Consider the following 25,679-nt stretch of genomic DNA (forward strand, 5'->3'; position numbering starts at 1 on the left):
GGTTCTTGGAATCTATTTCAATTGAGGGAGAGCCACTGGCAAAAATTAGTTAGAAACAAGGTACTTAATGTACCAAAACTAACAAATATCCAGGATGAGTATGAAGACACAGTGGGTTCAGATAACACAATTAAAGCAGAAAATGCATTTCAGGGTAAGTCCTACATGCAGAATTTTGTCAAAGCATTTCAGTCCATTGCCACAGAAAATTATTAATTGGACTTGTGTCTCTGTGCAGCACGAGTCAGTTCTGTTAGATGTAATCAATTTTCAAGTTCAAGTGCTATGTAAAGATTAGGGATACAATTTACCAGTAAATATCATTTGGTACATTTTTCAAGCGTTCATTCATTTAAATTCAAACCTACCAAGAATATTCTGTACATACTTGTGCCTCAATATTATCCAGGGCCCCGAACAAACTACTCTTACCCTAGATGTTGGAGATGCTATAAACTATTATTGTTAACCAGCCCAAGCGCCAAGAGATAAACCTCCTCACTTCCCTGTTTTCCTAAACAAATTCCCTAAAAATAAACCAGAGAGATTCACAAGCAATATATCTCAGGTTGTAAGATTGATGTGTCTATTACTAATTAATACAGAAAGTTAAATAACAAGATGTTTTTCTATTTTATTTAAACCTAACAATGGTGAAGCATGTTCTCTTTACATGTTCATTATTTAATCAGTTTGCTGTGTTGTCATTCAGCTTAACGGGGATATAAAATTGTTTCCCGCTGAGAATAATTAAAACTTTTTATGAAATGAAAGAAGGACAAGTGATGATTTGCAGCAGTCATTTACATAAAGCAGCTGTTTTTTTATGATTCCTAATTGAATGGAAGAATTACAGCAGGAACTTCGGAACTAGAATCACAAGAGCATGAGAAACATCAATTATGTCCAAAGGATTTGCGCCCTAAAATATTCTGAAATAAAAAGGCAGATATTATTTGTATTGTGCTCAGGGAATTGAGCTTTTAAAATTACCAATTAAATAGCATCCGTAATAATTTAGATTTATTTCATTGGCATCTGAAACTATTACACTTTTTAATGATGCAAACGGACATTTTTTTTTAATGGATTCATGGGATGATGGCACTGCAGAGTAGACCAATATTTATTGCCAATTCCTAAGAGAGCTGTTAAGTGTCAATCACACTGCATTGGATCTGGAGTCACATGTTGGCCAGACCAGATAAGGATGGCAGTTTCCCTCTCTGAAGGACATTAGCTGAACCAGATAAATTTTGCTGACAGTTGGCAATGGATTCACAGTGATCATTAGACTCACTCATCCCAGATTTTTATTGAATTCAAATTCCACCATCTGCCATGGTGTGATGTGAACCCAGACCAGTACCTGGGTCTCTGGATTAACAGTCCAGTGATAATACCACTGGGCCATCACTTCCCCCCCCAGTTCTCTGACTCGTAAGCTGGCATTGTTTTCTTCAGTGTGGAGAAGGCTGACGGAGGATCTGATTGATGGTTGCAAAGTTCCGAGAGGCAAAAACAGAGTAGATGCGGAAAAACTTAGCAATGGGGAACACAACTTTAAAGCAGAAGATTGAGAGGAGATTTGAGGGAAGATTTGTTTTCACCCACAGAGTTGTAGTTATCTGGAACTCACTGTCTAAAAGGGTAGTAAACGCGAGAATTTTCAGGTCATTTACAACTGACGAGCATTTAAAACTTCATAGCATACAAGGCAGGCCACGTGTTCAAAAGTGCAATTAAAACACATGGACGTTTGATGACTAGTGCACTGGGCTAAAGGACCTCATTCCATGCTGTAAAAGTCCAGGATGTAATGTAAATCAATAATTTTGAATATAAAACTTTTAAGCAGAATTTAAAAAGGATTCCCGTTATCAACAATTCTGGCCTAACTTCAAATCTAAAATCTCAGCATCAAGTGGAACAAAAGACTGAATATTTCAGATGCTTTTCACAAAACAGGACATGTTAGGATGCCACAAAAAGCAACCAACTGGTACAAACAGCTAAATCTTTGCGTGATCCAAGATTCTAAGTCAGTGATCCATTGGGTGCATCCATTTTGGCTCAGATGGTATCTCTGGGGCAGATGTTTGAAGTTTTGGACTTGAAATCTAAGATTCCAGTGCAGTACTAATAATGGTGTGAGATTGTGGCATTTTTCCAATGCAGCTTTTAACCTGTTTGGCATGTAATAAGAACCCACCCTGACAACTTGAAGAATATTGTAGAATATTAAGCAGTGCTCCTGCAGCAAACATGGATAAAATCAAGCAACTGATTCCAATATTGTTATGCACAAAATGACTGCTAAACTGTTACACAATTACACAATAACAGTCACTGCACTGCCAAGTAAACAATGCACAAAAACGCTTTGCGAAGTTTAGAGATATATGGTGCATGATCCATGACATGTAGAATGGCTAATATATCAATAATAATGAATTTGGCACTAATCCCAAAGAAGGTTGCCCATAAAATACCTGGAGATCGCTGTGCAATGGATTTCCCCCTTTCTGATGTCAACTTGAATCTGGTGTCAATATCATGGGGTCATCCAGCAAAAGCAATGCTGTCAGAAGGGTTAGTAATGAATCAGACTGAACTATTCTCACTGATAGCAAACCAGGAAATAAAACGCACTTTTAATGTTACATTTTTATACATAGTGAAATAAATTACTGAGAAAAGGGATTAAGCTAGTAACTAAAATAGTAAATAATTTTTAAAGAAAAATATACAAATAATGACACTTTCAATTCATACTGTAAAAATTTCACATTCTACAAATATGAAATTATTTTACCAAGAACTAATTAAGAACTATTAAAAGCCCAGCTACACCACATTCAACAAAATGCAGTTCTTTTACAACAAAACTAATAGCCAAAAGGTTGAAGTCCCACTATTTCTAATCAATTGTCTTCTGGGGAAACTCAACAATGTTTTTGAAGAAGCACAGATTCACTGATATGAATTTCTGAATGCTGGGACTAAACTGCACAAATCTGAACTCCAGACATTGCAGTCAGTTTCTGGTGGGTAAAGATAAAAAAATGCTGACAGCTTTGCTGCCATACGACGGTAACTTGTAGGTCAATGATTTACAAAAAGTTGTCAATTAGCTGCAAAGTTCCATGGTCACGACAGGTTTAAAATAAAAGGCTGATGCATGTTGAATTACATAGTCATGCACTTTGAGAGAGCTAATATAGATGGCATCCTATTAGCAGCACTAAAAATAATTTTCAATACAGCTAAGGAACCTCAGTGTCCATATAAGCTAACAGATCATCTAGATTCTTTCAGATTAAGTATTGAGACATTAAACATAAAAGCTAAGATATCAGTCTCAAACTTCATAATTCACTTGTTAGCCCCTCAGATGGAATGTGGAGAACAATTCTGGGCACTACACCATAAGACCAGAAGTAGTAGGCCCCTTGAGACTGCTCCACCATTCAGTGAGCTCATGGCTGATCAACATTCCTCACATCTACTTTCCTGTGCTGTCCCTGTAACCTTCAACTCCCCCACTGATCAAGAATCTAAATCTTAAAAATACTTAAAAACACTGCCTCCACAGCCTTGTGGCAAGAAGTTCCAAAGACTCTCAACCCTGAGAGAAGAAATTCCTCCTCATCTCAATCTTAAATTGGTGTCCCTTTATCAGGGAAGCAAAGATGCAGAGGAGATTTCCCAGGATCTTAATAGAGACAAGTACTTGATTGGAAAAGACAACCCTCTCTGCTTCAATGAGAATAAAGAGGTTTTTCAAAATTCTGACATGTTTTGATAAAGAGTAAAGCCAGTCCTTTTAATCAATGGAGTCATAATCAAAGATCGTCAAAGTAAAATCATTAGAAATAAATCAACACAGGGCATTGACACTTTTATTCTACTGAGAGTTGTTAGGATATGAAACAGGACCAAAAAAAGATGATGGAAACTGATTTGCTCCATAAATTTTGGAAGGTATTAGAATGGCTCTTTGAGGATGACAAATTTATATGGTTATGAACTAAAAGCAGAGCTTGGGACTAAGCACAACCATGCTTTCAAAAAGCCCAGCACACACACAAAGACTCAAACTGCCTTTCTCACTGCTCAAAGTCTCTATGGTTGAGCATACAGTAACTTTTATTAGGTTATATTGGACTTTCTTCCCCCAAAGCAAAATGTCTGAAATCAAACATACAAGCACAGAAGATCTTTGGATTTCACATTTACATCAAGCCCAAATTGAGCTCCACACTCTTTTACGCTAATTTTAAAAAAAGCAATGTGTTCAAAACTGGCTAAGCCCACGAATCTGATCAAACCCAGACCAAATGAATTGCCATTATGCCAATTTTTCAGCCTAGAAGCAAGTTCTCAAATCAAGTTGATTCTTTCAGGCACATGAATGTTTAAACACTTGATTGCTTTGGCTCACTCAGAAAATGACTACTGTACATCCATACAATGAGAAAACAACTCCGGTAATTTTTTTTAAAAAAGCCATTATCAGTTATTTAAAATCAGATTGATTAAAGACTGATTATTTTGGGATTAGTCCACTTCCAGTTGTATTAATCAAACAGCATTGTTACCATGCAAATCAACAAACAATTTGTAAATTAATGTTTTAAAATATTACCCAATTTATTTGGTCTCTGACAAATTTTACATCTAGTAATACTCATATGGGTCCAAGTGAAAGAAAAACACAAGAACAATATATAAGTTGGAGTTAGGCTGTTTAGTTACTCAAGGCTGCTCCACCACCTGACCATTGTCTGAATGCCAATCTCCTGTCTGCCCCACAATACTGGAAGAACATAAAACAAAACACTTCCCAAAATTAACACAATGTGTGCTTGGATCATGTATTGTTAGTTTTTAAAAACATTTTCAAAAGTAAAATGTCTGAAATCAAACATGCAAGCACAAAAGATCTCGGGACTTCTCATTTACATCAAGCCCAACTTGATCTCCACACTCTTTTACGTTAGTTTTTTTAAAAAAGTGTGTTCAAAACTGGCTAAGCCCACGAAACTGATCACACCCAGACCAAATGATTCGCCATTGTACCAATGTTTCAGCCTATAAGCAAATCCTTCAAGTCAAGTTAAATGATTTAGGCACATGAATGCTATAGATACACAGCAGAACTTCTATTGCAGTAAATGCAGATCTTCCTTTTCACTGGGAAAATATCACATACCAAAAGCTATAAGTAATGCTAGAAGTAACAGGTGCCAAAATCATAATCTTTGAAACCATAGGCCACCAACTGTTGGCATTCTAGCTCATGACTCAAAGTAAGCAGGGTATCATTAACCCTTCAGAACAAGGGTTGTGTAAGATCCACATTTTAGCCAAGATTTATAATTATAACATGGCCAAGGAACATCAAATTTAACAGTGATTGCATGAGGTAACACAAAAAAAGGTGAATTGCAAATCAAAGATTCAAAATGAGATGTTGTTCTAAACTAGAATTAAAAAGCACAAGAACGTGCAGTTTCTGATATTTCAAACTTCCACGGTTACAGTCATGTTTCTAAAACTGCAGAACAATGCACTTTGCTCAACTACATCATAAAAATATTTTCACAAATGTAGTAGATACATGTGAGGTAGGTAAGAGAGGAGACAGTGCATCGAATCATAGTCACAGAACTAACAGATTACTGCCCCAGAACACCACACACATAAGTCTATAATTATGCAAAAATTACAAGGAACTAGCTTAGCGCTGATACAATATTAGTCATAAGAATTTACCAAACCCTAATAACGATGGAATATTGAAGAACTTTGGGTTTAATAAGACGATGAGTCTTCACAAGATTATTATGTACTTTTATACTCCTATTTAACAGACCTTGCCATCTGTTCTCAGAGGAGTTTTAAGGCGGTGCAAAATGTCTTCTTAATTCTGATGACGAATGGCATTCCAAAGAGCAAATGAGACGGCAGGTGGTGAAGGGGGAAAACATAGGAGGAGGGTGGCAATGGAAGTAGCAGGTGAAAGTGAAGGAGGTAGCAAAGGAAAGAAGAGGGAGGATGAAGAGGAGGGAGGGATATATGAATGAGCAGAGGACAAGTAAGAAATAGGATTCAGGAAATAGAGTTAACACAAGCATAAGATTTCACCTATTACAGTGGAAGGTTTAAGTGGTCAGATGTTTGACAGTCATAGCAGCCATGTCCATCAAATATAAATTCAATCTGTACTTACTCAAAATCATCAAAATCCATATCAGCACCATCAATGGGCTGGGCAGGGCTGCTTGCTGAATTTTCCAAACTAGCTCGCATTCGATTTGGCTGGTATCGCATTGAGCGCTGTCGAATACTGTCCCTTCGAGAGAGGTACTGGATGATCCGATGGGCATAATAGGCGGGGGATAACCTGAAAAGACACGAGTGTAAGATTTTAATTACATCATCCTGTTAGTACATGTACAATTAATAACTTATCAATTCAATATAAAATCTAAATTTACAAAAACTAGAAGTGAAGCTAGGAGACAGCATGCAATTCAAGGACAGAAGCACAATGACTTAGTGGCACTATAGAATCACAATATGAATATTAAGCAACCAGAATAAAGCGATGTTATTGTGATTGCAATAAAGACCAACATACCAATTGCCTTCTGAATTGCTTGTGGCACCTGAAAACTAGCTTTCAGTTATTTATGAACACCACCACCTTGGACCCTCCTCACTGTTTACCTTTGCACCTGGTAAAATCAGCAAACCTAGATACATTACACTCAGACCCTCCAACCAACTTGATCATACAAGTGCAGAAAACTGAGTATAGATCTTTGCTGCATCCCAATAGTCAGACGTCCAATTTTAAGTCTAATTTACTCAAACATTCTTCAGGTTGTTAACACCTAATTAATGCTAATACCTATATATCATCTCCACTTCACTGTGACTAATCATGGTTAAAAGCTGCCTTGACACCAAGGGCAGTCACTTCCATCTCATTTTTTGGAAGTCAGCTATTTTATCCATTTTTGGACTAATGCTGTCATGACATCTGGAACTATGCATCAGTGAGGTTATCAACGGATAATACGACAGCACATACAATGACAACTTTCATTACTCGTCTGGTGATTTTTGCAATGCATTGCTTCAATCCTTCAGGACGTATGCAGTCCCACCATGTGGCCTCATGAGCTTGGCACTTTGTTTTTAGGCACAGCCAGAGCTGCTCCTGGCCTCCTCTCCTGCATTCCTTACTAAATCAAATCAATAGTTGTAAATTGAGAAGATAACATTGAAGGTTGTAGTGGAATACATTTCTGCTACAGTTTAGGGTTAAAGCATTATGAATATCTTGTCTGGAGCTGTTAGATCTGTTTTGAATCTATCCCATTTGTAATAATGGCTGTGTTGTACCACACGATTAACCTTAATGTGAATACATCCTATCAAGAATGTCACTGTTAGAAACAGCTTTGACAGGCTGCTTTTTCAGAACAAGGTCAAGTAAATTTTTCCTCCACCAACAAAGCCAATGAGCCAAAGGGGAAAATTACTGAAGGGGGGGTTACTTTCAAACAAATGGGAGTAGCTTTCATTTGTCATTTGGCACAATCAGCAGAATATTAAAAACCACACTGTTGTGCACTGGCAGTAAACAGCACTTATTACACTGATAGTCCTTTCTAAATTAGAGAAACATATCTGGATGCTTCATTGAAAATTCCATCACCATCAGTTCAATTTCTTAATTTAAATCAATGCTGCTGTGTTCATGGCATTTCTTCCATGAAGCACATACAGTTCTTTTTTTACTCATCTGGGTATACTGCAAAGAGTTACTTATCAGGGTTAAGGTTATATCTCTAAATTTTGTATTCTTCTGGACTGTGCCAATTCATTAGTATAGCATTTTCAAATGCCAACTGGATTATTTAAAATACTTTAAATCAGTTATGTGACAGGCCTGAAGAATTGAAATGCAAAGAAAATCTCATAATTAGATCAGAGTCCATCAGCAGTGTACATTTTCAAGGAAAGTTTCATTTACAGCCAGTAAAACAGGATTCTAGACATTAAAGCCAGCGAAATTAGAAGGCTTCTCACATCATTTTGAGGCAGCAAGAGTCAACCTAATTGTACAGCAAATCATATTGAGAAAATGAACAATCTAATTCCATTTTTTTATAAAATGTAAACTTAATTCTATTCAAATGAGTTACTGGTGTATTGTACAATTACCTGTAAGGCAAAATGTGATGCCAGAATTTGCTAAATTAATTCAAGTATTGGAACTAATTTTACACTAAGCCAAGCAACATACATTTAAAAATTGTAAGCTAATAAGATGTGATCTGTACAGCTACACTGCAATACACTTGCCTGGATAAGTGCAGTTCCAGCATCACTCAGATTGACATCATCCAAAACGAAGCAGCTGTTTGACTGACACCTTATACACCACCTTCAGCATTGAACACAGTAAGCAATGTAGGCACTAACAACAAGATGCATTCACCAAGGCTCTTCCAAGAGCATCTTCCAAACCCAAAGTCTCCACTACCTAGAAGGACAAGGACAGGAGATGTAGGGGAATACCATCACCTACACATTCCCCTCCAAGCCTCAAATCACAACTTTAAACTAAATTATTTTCCCACCACCATTGGGCCAAAGATCCTGGAATTCCCTTACTAACAGCTGCGTGCATGCCTCTGCAGCAAAGACTACTGCAGTTGAAGAAGGCAGCTCTCCACCATCTTCTCCAGGACAATGACGTATGGGCAATTAGCTGCTAAACAGAATTTTTTTTTCAAAAAACCCATTGAATGCCTCCAAATTATAATGCACAGAAAACTATGTTACAGCAGCCTCCTATGTAGCCATTTTGAAAGTATCCCAGTGAATTGAATCAGTCACTTTCTTGACGAGCAGCTTAGTGAAATGAACTCCAATATCTTTTGGATTAACCATTAGATCATGTAAATCCTTCTTGTAAAGGGCAGCATGTAATATAGTACTGTTTCTACGGAATTATTTGCCGTATTCAATGTCCTCAATAACTTTAGACTGCATTTGGCAACACAGATTGTGACTAAGAGCCTGCAAAATGATGAGGCTTACAATGGCAGAACAAGTTATCTTTCTCAACTGCTACAAGCACAAAGCATTTAAAATTCAAGCTTCTGATCACATTTTTTTTAAAAACAAGATCCAAGAATAGGTGGGGCATAAATAGATATATGTGCTTCAGTTTAGGAACACAAAAACTGAATGATTTCAATGGAAAAATGAGATCCAGTTTAATGGAAGAATTTAAACACATGCCAGTTCTTTTTCTGTAGAAAATAAAGCAAAACAGTCAGCACATACTCCCTTTATTGATGATGAAAAATAAACAAACATCTTAAAATTACTGACTTGGAGAAAAGTGTTTGCAAACATTTTTATTCACTCGTGACTCATTGGCATTGCTGGCTGGCTAGTATTTATTGCCTGTTGCTAGTTGCCCTTGAGAAAGTGGTGCTGAGCTGCCATCTTGAACTGCTGCAGTCAATATACAGTAGGTTGCCCCACAATGTCCTTAGGGAGGGAGTTTCAGGATTTTGATCCAGTGAAACTGAAAGACTGGGGATATATTTCCAAGTCAGGATGGTGAGTGGCTTGGAAGCAAACTTGCAGGTGGTGGTGTTCCCATACATCTGGTGCTCTTGGCCAACGAGATGGTAGCAGTAATGGATTTCGAAGGGGTTATCTAATGATCTCAGGTGAATTTTTGCAGTGCATCTTGCAGATGGTACATGCTGCTGTTCTGGTAGCCATTATGTTTAAGTGGCAAACCCAGTTGAATTTCTGGTCAATGGTAACCCCAAGGATGTTGTTAAAGTGGATTTCAGTGATGATTAACACAATTAACTGTCTCTTACTGGAGATAGTCATTGCCTGGCATATGTATAACACAAATGATACTTGCCACTTGTCATCCCAAGCCCAGGGTATCATCAAGATCTTGTTGCATTTGAACATGAACTGCTTAAGTACCTAAGGAGTCATGAATATTGCTGAACACTGTGCAATGATCAGTGCCATCCGTACTTCTGACTTTATGATGGAGTGAAGGTCATTGATGAAGCAGCTGAAGATGGTTGGGCCGAGAACACTACCCTGAGGAACTCCTGCGGAGATGTCCTGGAGCTGAGATGACTGACCTCAACAACCTCAACTGCCACCCTCTGCGTCAGGTATGACTGCAACCAGTGCAAAGTTTGCCCCCAATACCTATTGATTCCAAAGTATACTTAATAGTGAAGGAACAGAGACAACAACAAACTTTGATGCAGAAGATAGGGAGGACAATATGTGCGCGAGAGAGAGAAAAAAAACAGCGCAAGAGGGAGCAACAGTTTGACAATGAAATCGCTGATGTTTCATGAAAAGATAAGTCCACATTTCCTCCTTGTAGCCATTAAGTGCTTCAATTTGGCTATTTCACTGCAGTAATTTATATTTTTCAGTCAACAGTGGAGCAACAATGGAATATCCAACAGAAATATGGCACCCCCTTAGCTTACAAGGCAAGGCAATCTCCAGACATGAAGCAATCATGGCTGCACCAAGTATCCAATTACATTAAAGCATTCTAACAGACAGCAGAGCAGGATATAAAATAAAATGTCATGTACCAAAATGAATGATTACGATTGGATTCAGTAGAAGCTAAAATAAACTTTCAGACATAATGGAAAAATCTGACATTTCGTAAATAGTTATCTAGCTTCTCAGGGGTTGGGGTCAGGGCAATGAGTATCTTCAGCAGCATTAAAAATTTAATTACATTTCATTCAAAAAGTTTCAGCTTTTCCTAAGGTTTTTAGTTCCAAGTTTTAGATGGAATAAACAACAATTTAAACTCACGCACAATGATTTTCCATTGATTGCATACCCAAATACACCAGAACAGCAAATTCCGTAATATCAATATGGTATTTCCAATAATAACTCCCTTGCGGCATTAAAAAGCTGAATGAACCAATTAAGTCAGAAAGTAGAGTATAAAATGACGATTCTCAGCTTCCTGTCACCATTTTTGAAACAAAGATTAAAGATTGTCCAATTTGCTTAGGGCCATTGAAAAGGAAAAAAAAAGTCTGATGGAAAAAAACATATCTGTTAGAGATGATAACCTAAAAAGCAGGTGACTGAAAATGTTCACTTACTTCTGTTAAACGACTACAGATTTGGTAAGTATATACAAATCGAGAAAGGCACACACCAGCATTGAGATTTGTTGTCACGTTCATTCATCAGTACCTCAAAGCCCCAGAAACCAATGTGGACCAATGATTTGGATATCTGAACTATCAAATTTACTTATGAATTCATTGTGGAAACATTATTTGGTATCTGAGTAAGAGGTTATCATAATTTAATTTTACAAATCATCTTAATTTTCTATTGAGCGCTCTTCTTCAGGCTAGAAGAATTGCACAGAACACTAACCTTGCCTATTGGATTTAGTAAGGGGAGGTCGTGCCTGACAAACCTGTTGGAGTTCTTTGAAGAGGTGACAAGTAGGTTAGACCAGGGAAACCCAGTGGATGTTATCTACCGAGATTTCCAAAAGGCCTTTGATAAGGTGCCACATGGGAGGCTGCTGAGCAAGGTAAGGGCCCATGGTGTTCGAGGTGAGCTACTGGTATGGATTAAGGATTGGCTGTCTGACAGAAGGCAGAGAGTTGGGATAAAAGGTTCTTTTTCGGAATGGCAGCCGGTGACCAGCGGTGTCCTGCAGGTTCAGTGTTGGGGCCGCAGCTGTTCACATTATATATTAATGATCTGGATGAAGGGACTGGGGGGCATTCTAGCGAAGTTTGCCGCTGATACAAAGTTAGGTGGACAGGCAGGTAGTACTGAGGAAGTGGGGAGGCTGCAGAAGGATTTAGACAGTTTGGAAGAGTGGTCCAGAAAATGGCTGATGGAATTCAATGTGTGCAAATGCGAGGTCTTGCACTTTGGAAAAAAGAATACAAGCATGGACTACTTTCTAAACGGTGAGAAAATTCATAAAGCCAAAGTACAAAAGGATCTGGGAATGCTAGTTGAGGATTCTCTAAAGGTAAACATGCAGGTTGAGTCCGTGATTAAGAAAGCGAATGCAATGTTGTCAATTATCTCAAGAGGGTTGGAATATAAAAGAACTGTTGCGCTACTGAGACTTTATAAAGCTCTGGTTAGGCCCCATTTGGAGTACTGTGTCCAGTTTTGGTCCCCACACTTCAGGAAGGACATACTGGCACTGGAGCGTGTCCAGCGGAAATTCACACGGATGATCCCTGGAATGGTAGGTCCAACACATGAGGAACGGCTGAGGATCCCGGGATTGTATTCATTGGAGTTTAGAAGATCAAGGGGAGATCTAATAGAAACTTACAAGATAATACATGGCTTGGAAAGGGTGGACGCTAGGAAATTGTTTCCGTTAGGTGAGGAGACTAGGACCCATGGACACAGCCTTAGAATTAGAGGGGGTAAATTCAGAACAGAAATGCAGAGACATTTCTTCAGCCAGAGAGTGGTGGGCCTGTGGAATTCATCGCCGCAGAGTGCAGTGGAGGCTGGGACGCTAAATGTCTTCAAGGCAGAAATTGATAAATTCTTGATGTCACAAGGAATTAAGGGCTACGTGGAGAATGCGGGTAAGTGGCATTGAAATGCCCATCAGCCATGATTGAATGGCGGAGTGGACTCGATGGGCCGAATGGCCTTACTTCCGTTCCTATGTCTTATGGTCTTATTAAGGTTACACGTGCAAAATACGTTTTTTATTCCCCTGCACGATGACCTTAAGGTAGTCTTCTCAAATTGTAAACCTTTGCAATTGTATCGGAATAATGGATAGGCTGTGATAGTTGTACTGTTATTAGTGTTGTGCCGAGTTCAATATTGGATTATTTTATTTTATTCCGCTAGCCTGTTCAGCCTCGCAAAGACATCAGCGCTAATTTGCAAAGTAACTCCATAATGTCCCTTAATATTATGGCTAATGAAAATATATTCACCTCAGATTTGCAACAAATAATCGACCTAGTATCAATTGCCATTTGCTGAAGAGAATTCCAAGTCTCCACAGATCTGTCTGTACAAGTGTTACCTAATTTCACTCCTTAAATTTCTAGCTCTAATCTTTGGAATACCGCCTCCTAATTCTAGCCTCCTGGTCAGAAAATAATTTCTCTCTATTCACCCAATTACTTTTCTTAATATCTTGAAAATGTTGACATAATCACCCCTTATCCTTCCAAATTCCAAACTTGTTCTCTCTCTTTGTAATTTAATTCTTGGAATCCAAACCCGATTCTGCTAAATCTGTGTAGTATATTCTCCAAGGTCCACATATCCTTCCCAAAGATGCATTGCCTAGAACTGCTCACAGTGATCCAGATGTGGTCTAACCAGGGTTTTGTATAACTAACATATAACTGTAATTCTATTCCTTTCTGTCTGGAGGAATGGAGAACAAAGGTCAGAATTCCATTAGCTTTCTCTTTCATTACTTTCTGTGCCTCTTCAAAATATCTTAATGATAAGTAGACCCCTGCGAGTCTTTGGGTTTCTGTTTAGAAAGTAGCCTGTTCCATTTTGTTCAGGTCCACAGTGCACTTGTTCATTTCCACAGGGATGGCAAATTACTTAATCAATATCTCTTTGTAATGTTATACAGCTATTTACACTGCTTATGCTGCTTACTTTTGACTCAAGAAAGTGAGAGGATGGGGCAGAAAGTCATAAATAAATAGCTCATTAGATAGTTCAGGGCCTGGAACAGATTCTTAGAGGTCAACAAGCCCATTATCCTTACGCTGCCTTGTGCCATCCAGCCAAACCCCTAACCCAATCAATAACTTTGATTCAATGAGCTTCAATTTTAGCTACCAGCTTATGAGGGACTTTATCAAATGCATTCTAGAAGTTGACACATCCATTGACATTTCCTTATCCAGTACTTAGTCACCTCTTCAAAAATTCCATCAAAATTGTCAGGTATGCTCGATCTCTGATCAGCTGGACATTTAAGCTCAGTAACTCAGTCTTTCCAAATAGACACATCAATAGTATAGATTTTTACCCCCAATCAAGGGTATTCTGGAGAATTTCCTCACCTACAATAAACTCCTGCCCCTTCTGACTGAGCTAGGGTGAGGAAATAGACATCTGCGAAATTTGAGAAACACATCTTCCCCAAAAGGATACTGGGATGTAAAAACATCATGCTGCTGCACTATTATGTATTACCTTTTAGATCAAAAACATTCACGTTCTTAAACAGGAATTATAGGACAATAAACCCTGTAGTCTCCCTATGGTATGAATCCTCTAATGAGTTGACTCCTCTTTCAGTGTTGCCTTAAAAGTAAAAATAAAAATTAAGAAAATAAATTTTAAACCATATTTCTGCTTGTGTTTCACGGAAATATTTTATGGGTACAAACTGTTCTGCCTGAATATTATTTGTAAAAGGGACAGGAAGTCACTTTAAAACAAAAATTTTGTATGAAAAATTTAATTCATTTCAAACATGTCAGTGGCTAGAACAACCTGTCGGAGAATATTACTGCAGCTGGAATCTGTACTGAAAACAACAAATGCTGGAGATAACAGCGGGTCAAGTAGCATCCATAGAGAGAGCAAGCCAACGTTTCAAGTCTAGATGAATCTTTATCAGAGCTTTAATGAAGAGTCATCTAGACTAAAACATTACTCTGCTCTCTACCTGTGGATGCTGTCTGACCTGCATTGATCTTCAGCAGATGCTGTTTTCAGCTAAGAAGAGCTGGATTGAGAACCAACTAATCAGTTTTTGCCCAATTCAAATTTGGGTAGGAATGATGGCACTTAAACTACATTTATACAAGTTTAATATCCATAAAAGACATTTTGTTTTCACAAAGAGGAAACTTTCCTGTTATGTAATCAGATGATGGGATCTGAACAAACTTCAAAATTAGGCAGATTGAGACTCCACCCTTCTGAGGAGACCGTCCAATTTGTTCTGCTGTCAAGCTCAACTTCTGGATAGCTTGGGCATACGATCAAAGCATCAGTGTGGAAAGATACTGCTGACTGATGCTGGTATATGCCACATAAAACAGATTCACTCTCATGTACTGTACCAATTGAAACCCACATTCCCCTAACTAATAGTTAAGTACAAACTTCCTGATAAGTCCTAAAACTGGACAATCCAGTTTGTAATCAGATGGATTGTTAAAGATTCCGTTCCTTTTACTATTCCAAAAGAATGGGCCAAAAGTCTTAAACTATGAATCAGCAATCAATTGAGAATAGACAATCTCAGTGTTGATCATTCAGCAAGGCCTTAACTCCTGCTAGGCATTCTAATCAACTTTGTTTATACCAGATACAATTTCTTCAGAAATTTTAAAAACTCAAATTTTAAACTATTATCATTTAATTGAAGTTTAAATCATGAATCTTCGCTTTATCATAAGGCCAAAAGTGAGGATGTTCACCAATGATTGCATGACGTTGAACACCATTTCCAACTCCTCAGATACTGAAGCAGTCCATGCTCAAAAGCAACACGATCTGAACCAGGCTTAGTCTTACAGATGGCAAGTAACATTTGAGTTTCAAAAAAGCCAGGCACTGACCACCTCCAGTAAGAGACAATCTAACCACCAGTCCTTGACATTCAATGATGTTACTATCACTGAATTTCCCACGATCAATGCCCTGGCTGTCACTATTGCCTGGATGGGTTTAGCTCTAACATTGTTCAAGAAGCTAACTGTCTACAAGATGCACAGCAGAAATTCAAAGATCCTCAGATAGCACCTTCCAAACCCACAAACTCTTTCATCTGGAAGGACCAGGGCAGCAAATACATAGGAACACCAGACCAACACACCTCTAAGTTCCCCTTCAAGCTACTCACCATTCTAACTTGGATATATGCTGCCATTTCTTCAGTGTCGCTGGGTGAAAATCCTGGAACTCCTGTAATAGTATTGTGGGTCTATCAACAAACATGGAGCGCTCAAGAAGCAGCTCACCATCACATTCTCAAGGACAGCTAAGGACAGGCAATAAATGCTGACCAGCCAGCGATGCTCCATCCCACAAGAGAATTAAAAAATATGTATGAAAGCAATATTTGTTGTTGTAAACTGGTCTTCATTGAGGTTTCAGTTTTAAAACCTTATGAAATTCGAATAACCAATAATAGGACAATGAAGGAAATTTGCTAATCAAATGCTACTGAAATAATGCACAAAATTATCAATAAAAACAAATTAAATTTGAAGAAAATTTGTGTCTCATGACTATGGTATAAGGAACAAAAAGAGCAGAAATAAATCTTTTATAATAAATGGCGACTTAAACAAATTCAAACAGAACCAGTATCTACCAAACTTTCAAACAAAATTATGCTTTTTCATCATTGACAGTCACTACTCCTGAAGCTCAACTTCTTTTTTGTCTTGAGAAAATAGATGTTCTTGTCATGCATCACTCTATATCTATCTGCCTGCTCAGTTGCAATGATTGGTGGTAAAAGGATGGCAACTCAATCTCTTCTTACAAATTGGAGGCGTTCACCAATGTACAGAGGTGTCCAAGATTGTGAACAGAATGGACAGGGTTAGTATGAAGCAGCTGTTCCCCTCAGTTGAAGAGTCAATAAAAGGGGGCATAATTTTAAAGTGAAAGGCAGAACATTTAGAAGGAATTTGCAGGAATTTTCACTGAGGGCGGTGGGTGTCAATAATTGCATGGGAAGGTAGCGGAGCTGGAAAACCTCACTCTTCTAAAAGCAGTTAGATGAGCACTTGAAGTGTCATAACATTCAAGGCTATGGATCTATACACCTGAAATTAATGAGTTACCAGGTAGAGATTTCCAAGAAGAAAAACTGTTGCACCCTCAAATGATATAATTTTTAGGATTATTATCTTGCAGACAAATACAAGGAATTGAATATCGCTGCTGTAATGGATTTTCAATTAACGTGGCTAAATTAAACAATTTTATTTTGCTGCATGAGCCTCAGTGAACAAATCACTCCTCAACATAGTCTCAAGAGTCATGATATTTAGTCTGTAGAATGGTTTGAACAAAGAGCAAAATGGGTGAGGCTTCAGAGAACATATGCATACAGTGGAACAAACGCTTGGGAAAATGCTTATTCTCAAGTCCTACAACTCCTGAGTCACCACAAAAGGTAATGATTCACTGAAAGTGCACAAAGTCCCCAATTTACCTGTCTAGCAGTATCAAGCTAAAACAGCAATCTGAATCCTGTACTGAAGAATAACTACTTTACAAATAAGTAAATAAATTCTAATCACAAATAATCATCTATGAGCAAGCAACATACAGCTCTGTTAGTAAAACTCTAACCCTCTTTTTAATGCACCGCACTCCTCCATGAAAATGAGGGGAGGGGGAGATGAAAAAAAGAGAAAGAGAAGAGAAAGAGAAAGGTGGGTAGAGGAAAAAAAGTAAAGGGGATAGACAGAAAAAGATAGGATGGGGGTGGAAGAGCAAGAGAGTGCGAGTGTGAGAGTGTGAATGAGAGAGTGCGTTCAAGTGCATGAGTTTGAGTGCAAAAAAGAGAATGAGAGCAAGAGAGTGAAAGCACAAAAGTCTGTCAACGTACTTAGAAGTTTAACCTCTACCATTCAAGGATACCACAGGGAAATGCCTTCATGTCCAACAAACTCCCGTACTTGCGAACTGAGTTAAGATCAGGAAATCAGTACCTGTGAAATTAGGTACATAAACACAGCTTCCATGATTCAAAGATCTTTTGCCTGGCAACAATGAAGTGATTACCTCCCAGGTAGCTGAACAGCTAGTAGGTTGAACAGTATAGCCAGAAATCTTCATACATCTGAAAAGGGAGGAGATGCCCTTTTCTCTATGGTAAAAATCATCCTAAGCTGAAGAAAGCCAGTTTATTCTTCCCTTGCCAGTCGTGGCTTTTAACCAGCGAGTAAGTCAGAGGCCTTGTAATTTCTGAACCAGTTTCTTTGTATCTCCTACAAGCAAGTGAAAGTCCCTGGAGAAGAGAGAGATGGAAAGCAGCGAGTCCTGACAAGCTAAAAGGATCATCTCTGTAAATCCTGCGACAGGGACCAAACAGCTTTCCGAGCTTTCCCTCCATTCATAACACCAATGTTTCTTTTGTGTCTGTCTGAATGAACATGAAGCAAAGTTTGAATAGGGGGTTAGAGCTTTAAATAGCAAAGGGATATGTTGATAGTTCGTAATAGTTTACTTGCAGCTAAAATATACTGTGCGTGTAACAAATTACAAATCTCGTAAAGTACATAAAGTTGGTCTGTGCTTTGTTAACTGATCTTAAAAAAGGAGGTAAATTGGGAAATTTGGAACTCTTTCTATAAAAACTTTAACTTTGTGACAACTTCAGGAATAGCAGGGTGTGATTGCCATCCCACTGCAGCCTGACACGACAAACATGCATCCTTCATTCACACATAAATGAGATTACTTTTCAGGGCATAAGATCTCATCATTCTGAGATGCTGGTCCATGATTGCTTTAATGAGGTTGGTCTTAGAATAAGATGACATCAAGCATGGCATGTCAATTTGTCATGTGACCACAGAATCCATAATCCCATGCTCCACATAAGCAATTTAGTGGAAAAAGACATTATAAACATGGGAATGAAGGACCACTATTCATACTTTGAGAGATAAAAATGTTCCTTCACACCATTCTTTGTCAGATTTGCAGTTAGCAAACAACAGGGCTGTGATAACCCACCCTCAAAATATTTAGGGGCAACAGCTGCATTCATCCTGAAAGACTAAATCACCAAGGAAAATCCACTCCCGGGGCAGGGGTGACGAAGGTCACCTATAAGAATAAAATGGTGAGGAAAAGTTGCTCATAGGCTTTCTCATAGCAAACCTGAGAGAGACATATGCACAGTAATTCAACGAGCAGCAGCTGTTAGGAAAGTTACCCCATGCTGGCATTGAGGGAGTTACTAGGGTAACGATTGGCTGAGTACCAGGAGCTGAGGTCCAGAGTTATGAAAGATGGTATCTTGGTGGTGTTACGGATTGAGAGCTACTATTGGCCTGGATGCAGGACATTTTTCAAGAGCTTGGGAATTCCATTTCTTGAGTCAAAGGTGAGGGAAATAGCCGGATGAGGGGGAGCAGGAGGGGGAGGGGCCGGGGTCAGAGCAGACTGTTGAAGATAGTTTTGGAAAGGGACAAGGAGATTTTCAGGTGGAGGAACTTGTGGTGAATAAGGCAGCAAGAGGTGTAAGTGGGGAGAAAGTGTAAAAGATGCTACAAAAAGTGTTTTGGTGGGATGGGGGGGTGGGAAATGTTAGATTGAAGAGTATTAACTGTTCTTCAAAGGATTATTCAGCTAACTGGGATCCAAGAAAACTGAAAATCACTGATAAAAATCACAACACCAGGTTATAGTCCAACAGGATTATTTGGAAGTACTAGCTTTCTGAGCACGGCTCCTTCGTCAGGTGGTTTGCAGTAGAAGATCGTAGGACACAAAATTTATTGCAAAAGTTCACAATGTGATGTAACTGAAATTATATACTGAAAAAGACCTGGATTGTTTGTTAAGTCTTTCAACTTTTAGAATGACCATGTTGGTTTCAGTTCTTTCATATGTAAATCCCAGAACTTTCTTAAAGTTGCATTCTCAAGTGGCCCAGATAATGCGTCAAAGGTGGAAGCTGCCCTGTGTGAGGCTGACTGTGACTCAATGTTCAGACTGATACTAATGTAAAAAAGGGATTTACAAAATCTCACGTGAATTCATGCAGTTTTTTGAGCAAAATAAAATGTAATTCTGCAAGTACAAATTCACCCCACAAACTTATATGTGCATGTACACATGTGTGCGTGGTGGGGGGGGGGGGAATGAGCGTCTGTGAGAGAGTATGCGTATTAGTGAGTTTAAAGGGGTATAAGTCTGTGAGAGAGAGCATGTGAGAGTGTGGGAGTGTATGTGTGAGCGTACGAGAGAGAGCTTGTGCATATGAGAGAGGTCTGTAGGCGTTAGAGTGAGAGAGAGTGTGTGTAGGAGAGCGAGAGAGAGCGAGAGAGAGTGAGAGAGAGAGAGAGTGAGATGCAATGGAGTCACCTGTCGTGTGACATGAACCCAAGGTCCCAGTTGAGGCCATCCCCATGGGTTCACTTGAGAATGTAGCTGTAAAAAAGTTCTGGGATTTACATATGAAAGAATTGAAATCAACATGCCTATTCTAAAAGATAAAAGAATTAACAAACAATCCAGGTCTTTTTCAATATATAATTTCAGTTGCATCACACTGTAAACATTGGCTATAAGTTCTGTGCCCTATGATCTTATACTCCACAACCACCAGAAGGAGCAACGCTTCCAAATAAACCTGCTGAACTATAACCTGGTGTTGTGTGATTTTAACTTTGTACACCCCAGTGCAACACTGGTATCTCCAAATCATAGCAAATAGAGTTCAACTTCCTGGTTATATTTTGCAAAAGGTGGTAAAGATGTTGAAGTGTCAGTTACATTTTTTAAAAAAAGTTTTGTTAATCTATGCCTGCTTTTTGTACCAATTTAAATACTGTGGTATTAAAGAAATTGAAATTTTCCTTGTGTGCTGCTGCTTTAATATAAATGGAGAATCAATAATCGAGGATATTATCCTATTGCTGCTTGTGCACGAATCAAAATGCCCTACCTTTCAATAAAAACAGAGAATGCATTTTTCCCTATTTTTGGTTTTATTTAATAAGTGAGTTAGAATGAAAACTTAGCCTACAAAAAAAAATCAAAAAACAGCACTTGAAAAAATATAAATAGGAGCCCTTTTAAAAAAATTGATTTTGATCCCTGGTAGCAACTGTAGTGATTGCTACAAGGTCAGCCAGGTGAACCTCAGAATATGAGTTCCCTGACTGGAACAGATGAACAGCCCTAATCAGGGAGACCTGGCTGACAGATATAAACAGGAGTACCAGACATTCTGTTTACTCAGAGCTGGTTCTAAGAGAGCTGGCCCAGTGTAAAGTACAATGCGCATATAAATAAAGGGTATCTTGGTGATGGGCTACAATGCTCTGTGGAGTTGTTTCAGCAACTACTGTCTTTGTATTTCTGACAATACTAGCTGTTCATTTCATAGGTCATTTGTTAGATTCAGATATTTCTTTAACTTAAGATTTTTAAAAATAAATCATTTACACTTTAATAATGTACCAGAGGATTGTCTAGATAGGAGTTAGCTGATTGCATGTAAACTATAAAATAATTCAGCTCACCCAATGAACTCCATTTTGTCAATGAAAATGTCAATGAAAATGCTCTCAAAGTAAAATTGTCAACCATCTTCATACAGTCACTTGCTTAGCATAAGCTTGTCTATTATAAATATAAAATTGTCTTTTGGACAGAACACCTGGAATTGCCTTGAGGCAGTCAGCCCCAAATCTATTTTGATACATCCCTTCAAGACACTCTGATGACATAGCTACAAACATTCAGAGAAACTTTACTCATTCTTCAATGGTTGCACGATCGTTTGCAGGTAAGAAAAAACGCCCTTGAAAGCTAACAATTATATCTCTTGCTTGAGCGACTTGATAAGCGCCATACAAGCAGTTTAGGTCAGTGCTACTCATTGACACTTAGCACACTGGCTGGAAATTATAAGATGGAATGGGTAACCTTTTAAAATTTTTGAATCCCTTGTGTTTATAATTATCTTTATTTATCTTAATACAAGGTAATAAGGGTAGTAGAGCATACAGTGAAAGACACGTTATATGCAGCTATTTGAAAGACCAGGAGTTACAGGACGGACGTTTGGGCTGGGCTATCAAATTACAGAAGTTTGCAAAAAAAAAGGCTCATGGACATTAAATTGCTTTGGCACTTGAAATCAACATTCTGTTGCCTTTTGTCTTTTGCATGAAGTATATAACAGTTGCCTTTCTCCACAACATAACCAGTTCTTTTCCAACTTCATTGTCATATCAGTAGTACAGTGGAAAAATATTCCTCCCACAAATAAAAACTGCTTTTACCGCATCACCATAAATCAGCTCTATTTCAAATTACTACCCTTTAGTAATTTGCATACTATTAAATGGGTGCATTGCTACTGCTCAAGAACTTTTACCTTCAACCTCTGCGAAGAAAACACAACAAACTTGCTGGCTCTTGTTGCTGAAGTGCTTCATTGGAGCACAACGTTAATGCTTTGCAACTCAACTCCTTTGATAACATGAATCAATGAAACAGTGCAGGGACCAGAAGTACATAAAATGCAGAACAAAATAAACTACATGCTAGCTTAAGCTCCCCAAGTGTCAGCCGCGGCTGAGGTGTTAACACTGATATTTCTAAGTGGTAGCTTCAGTAGGAAAGTTTTGTTGCAATGATTAAACAAAACAGATCAAGTCCAATGAGGTCCTGAATTGTTGGAGGCTGTGTCGTTTGGATTAAACAGAGGCCCCAGCCTTTTTGCTCAGTTAAATGTGCGAGATCCTATGGCAGTACTTCAAAATCTCCAACAGTCATACTCAAATTGACAGTACAAAAACTAAATGATCTGATCACCAAATATTGTTATTTGCAGAAATTTGTTTCATGTCATTTAGCTGTTGGTGTTTCCTTAATTACAATAGCCATTGGCTGCAAAAAGCTTTCAGATTCCTAATGATCACAAAGGTGCTATGTACATGCAAATCTACACTTCCCTGCCTACAGCTTGCTCAACCCAAACCACTAAATGCCCAATGTTAACAAGTCATTGAATGTCTTTAATCTTCAGAACAATCTACATTTAAGCCTCCCTCCAAGTCCAGAATTTCTTTAGGTAAGTCTTATTTTGTTTGATTGTAAATTAACTTAAATCGATTTATCACACAGATTTAGCATATTGAAGTCCATAACCCACATATATATAAAATCTCTTCTCTCAAATTCACAGAATGACGATAAACTGAGTTTCAATAAATAATATTGTATCAATCGTTTTGACTGAGGAACATTTGCAGCAATGTGCAGGCTTGAGATAGACACATCACCTTCTGTTTTAGAATACACCTGGTCACTGAAGCCCTCTCTCCCTTAGCCACAATGATTTAAAAAAAATCGTGTCCCTCACATTGTCAAATACTGCTCGTCATTCACTTATGTCAACAATTCACAACAGTGGCTCAGTGGTTAGCACTGCTGCCTCACAGTATCTGGGACCTGGTTTCGATTCCAACCTCAGGTGAGTGCCTGTGTGGAGTTTGTACATTCTCCCCATATCTGCATGGGTTTTCTCCGGGTGATCCAGTTTCCTCCCAAAGATGTGCAGGTTAGGTGCATTGGCCATGGGAAATGTAGGGTTACAGGGTTGGGGTGGGTCTGGGTGGCATACTGTTCGGAGTATTGGTGTGGACTCGATGAGCTGAATGGCCTACTTCCAGACTGCAGAGATTCTACGTGCAACAATTCTATGAACTGTTCCAGAAACAAAAAGCAACTCGTAAATTACACAACCGAGCTGATTATTCTCAAGCTACCTTTCCTACTATACTCTTAATGTTCTCTTAATTCACCATAGAATGATTTTTAATCACTCACACTAAGGCAGAGTAGTTGATTTGAAAACCTGATTGATCAATTGCACCACTAATAAGACAGAAGCCTAATGGAGCATTCTATCATGAATGTAGTTGATAAAAATGAGTCATGCATCATGCCCATCATGACAATATTAAGAACAAGTAACAACAATAAATTTAATTAAACTGGGCACTATATATTGTATGAAGCTAAATGGCTCCATCACAGAACGGTTGCAAAATGCCTGAAATGACAGCTGAAAAGAGATGGGATATGGGGCTGAGAGCAATTGCAGTAATGAAGCACAGAAAGCTAAAAGCTTCCTGGCCATTCTTTCAAGCCTGCAAGGAACCAGTTGCAAGATGATACAGGGAACCAAATCATGGAAAAAGAGAGACACTGACCAACAATCAACTGCAATAACTTGAGTGGGGTATGGAAATTTCAACAGATGAATTACTGTCATGCATAATAAATATGGTCAGGACATTCATAGGGACTCTAATAATTATAGACTGCTCAACCAGTTATTCTTATTCTATTTTATGCTGCAGCATTTTAAGATGTAGATATTTCGTGACCAAAAGAGGAGAAAGTGAGGACTGCAGATGCTGGAGATCAGAGCTGAAAATGTGTTGCTGGAAAAGCTCAGGTCAGGTAGCAACCAAGGAACAGGAGAATCGACGTTTCGGGCAGAAGCCCTTCCTCAGGATTCCTGAGGAAGGCTTATGCCCGAAACGGCGATTCTCCTGTTCCTTGGATGCTGCCTGATTTGGTGACCAAAAACAAAGTATTTAGCACTTTTCATATATAAACCATACAATGATTAAGGAAATCCCAAGGAATTGTATACATAAATTATAAGGAGCAAGAGGGTAACTAGGGCAAGGATAGGTCCACTCAAGGTCAAAGAAAGGAATTTATGCATGGAGCCAGAGGAAGTGGCTGAGATCCTTAACAAGTAAACTTGGATTCAGTATTCATAAATGAAAAGGATGCAGTGGATGGCATGTCTCTGGAGAAGTATGTTGATATTCTAGGATTTTCATGTCAACATAAAAAAAGGTGGGGGTGTTGAGTGTTTTAAAAAGCATTACGGTGGACAAGTACCCTGGACCTGATGGGATCTATCCCAGAATGCGGAGGGAGGCAGGTGAGGAAATTGATGGGTCTTGGACGAAACCTTTCTGAACTCTTTAGTCACAGGAGAGGTCCCAGAGGACCGGAGAATAGCCAACATTGCTTCTTTGTCTAAAAAGGGCAACAGGGGTAATCTGAGAAATGACAGGTCAGGGAGCCTTAGTCAGTTCAATTAATCCCATTCGTCTACTTTACCCTCTTTGCCCTACAAGTTTATTTACATTTGGTGTTCTACGAGAACAGCTTTTCTTTGTCTAATTTTTCCAGACATGGCAATCTTGTACATCTTCAATAAAACTTCCCTCAATTTCCATTGCAACTCCAACTTCTCAAAACTAATCATGTCAAGAAAATTCCCTCTGGAACAATTCTGGCAAATTTGTTCTGCAACCTCGCAAGGATCTTCACATACCTGTCACATGGTGTTTTGGAATACATTTATTTTCCTGATTCCACATTCTCTCTGCTTATTCATGGAAGGAGTGCAACTTAACACTATGTACTTAAGATTCGTGCATCTAAGGCTCATGCCTAGTTCCTCCTCTTCTTTGCTGGGCACAAACTTGCTCTTTCCTATTGATTTTTCAGAGTCCATTCTTTTTTGTAATGTTTTCTGTTGCATGAGCTACTGGGGACAGTTGCAGCTACCGTCCTCTTTCTTGGTAACAATCTACAGGATGTTACGTTCAACCTTCTCTCTAAGCAGTGTGGCCACTGAGAAGTTTTGTACACGATCAGCATGCTGAAGGATGGCTCCTGCCATATAAGACCTTGAAGGTCATGACAACTGAACGTTGCCTTGAATTACTTAGTCTAGAACAGCGGTGAGGAACCTTTTCATGTCGGAAGGTCGCATTATGTTAGTGTAATCTAATAAGGCCGCATCCAAGAAACTTCAATTATATATT

The 25,679-nt window shown here is 38.6% G+C and overlaps 1 protein-coding gene across 5 annotated transcripts in view; it reads right to left on the reverse strand.

Annotated features, from left to right (window-relative positions):
- The window catches only part of LOC140493477 (activating molecule in BECN1-regulated autophagy protein 1-like), a 389,583-nt gene that overhangs the window by 264,508 nt on the left and 99,396 nt on the right, over positions 1-25,679 (reverse strand). For all 5 annotated transcript variants that reach the window (XM_072591949.1, XM_072591950.1, XM_072591951.1 and 2 more), the window contains one exon: positions 6,236-6,409. In XM_072591949.1, coding sequence (XP_072448050.1) covers positions 6,236-6,409 — 174 coding nt within the window. The remainder of the gene's footprint in view (positions 1-6,235; positions 6,410-25,679) is intronic.

The sequence above is a fragment of the Chiloscyllium punctatum genome, chromosome 22, assembly GCF_047496795.1.
Source record: "Chiloscyllium punctatum isolate Juve2018m chromosome 22, sChiPun1.3, whole genome shotgun sequence".
Lineage (NCBI taxonomy): Eukaryota > Metazoa > Chordata > Chondrichthyes > Orectolobiformes > Hemiscylliidae > Chiloscyllium > Chiloscyllium punctatum.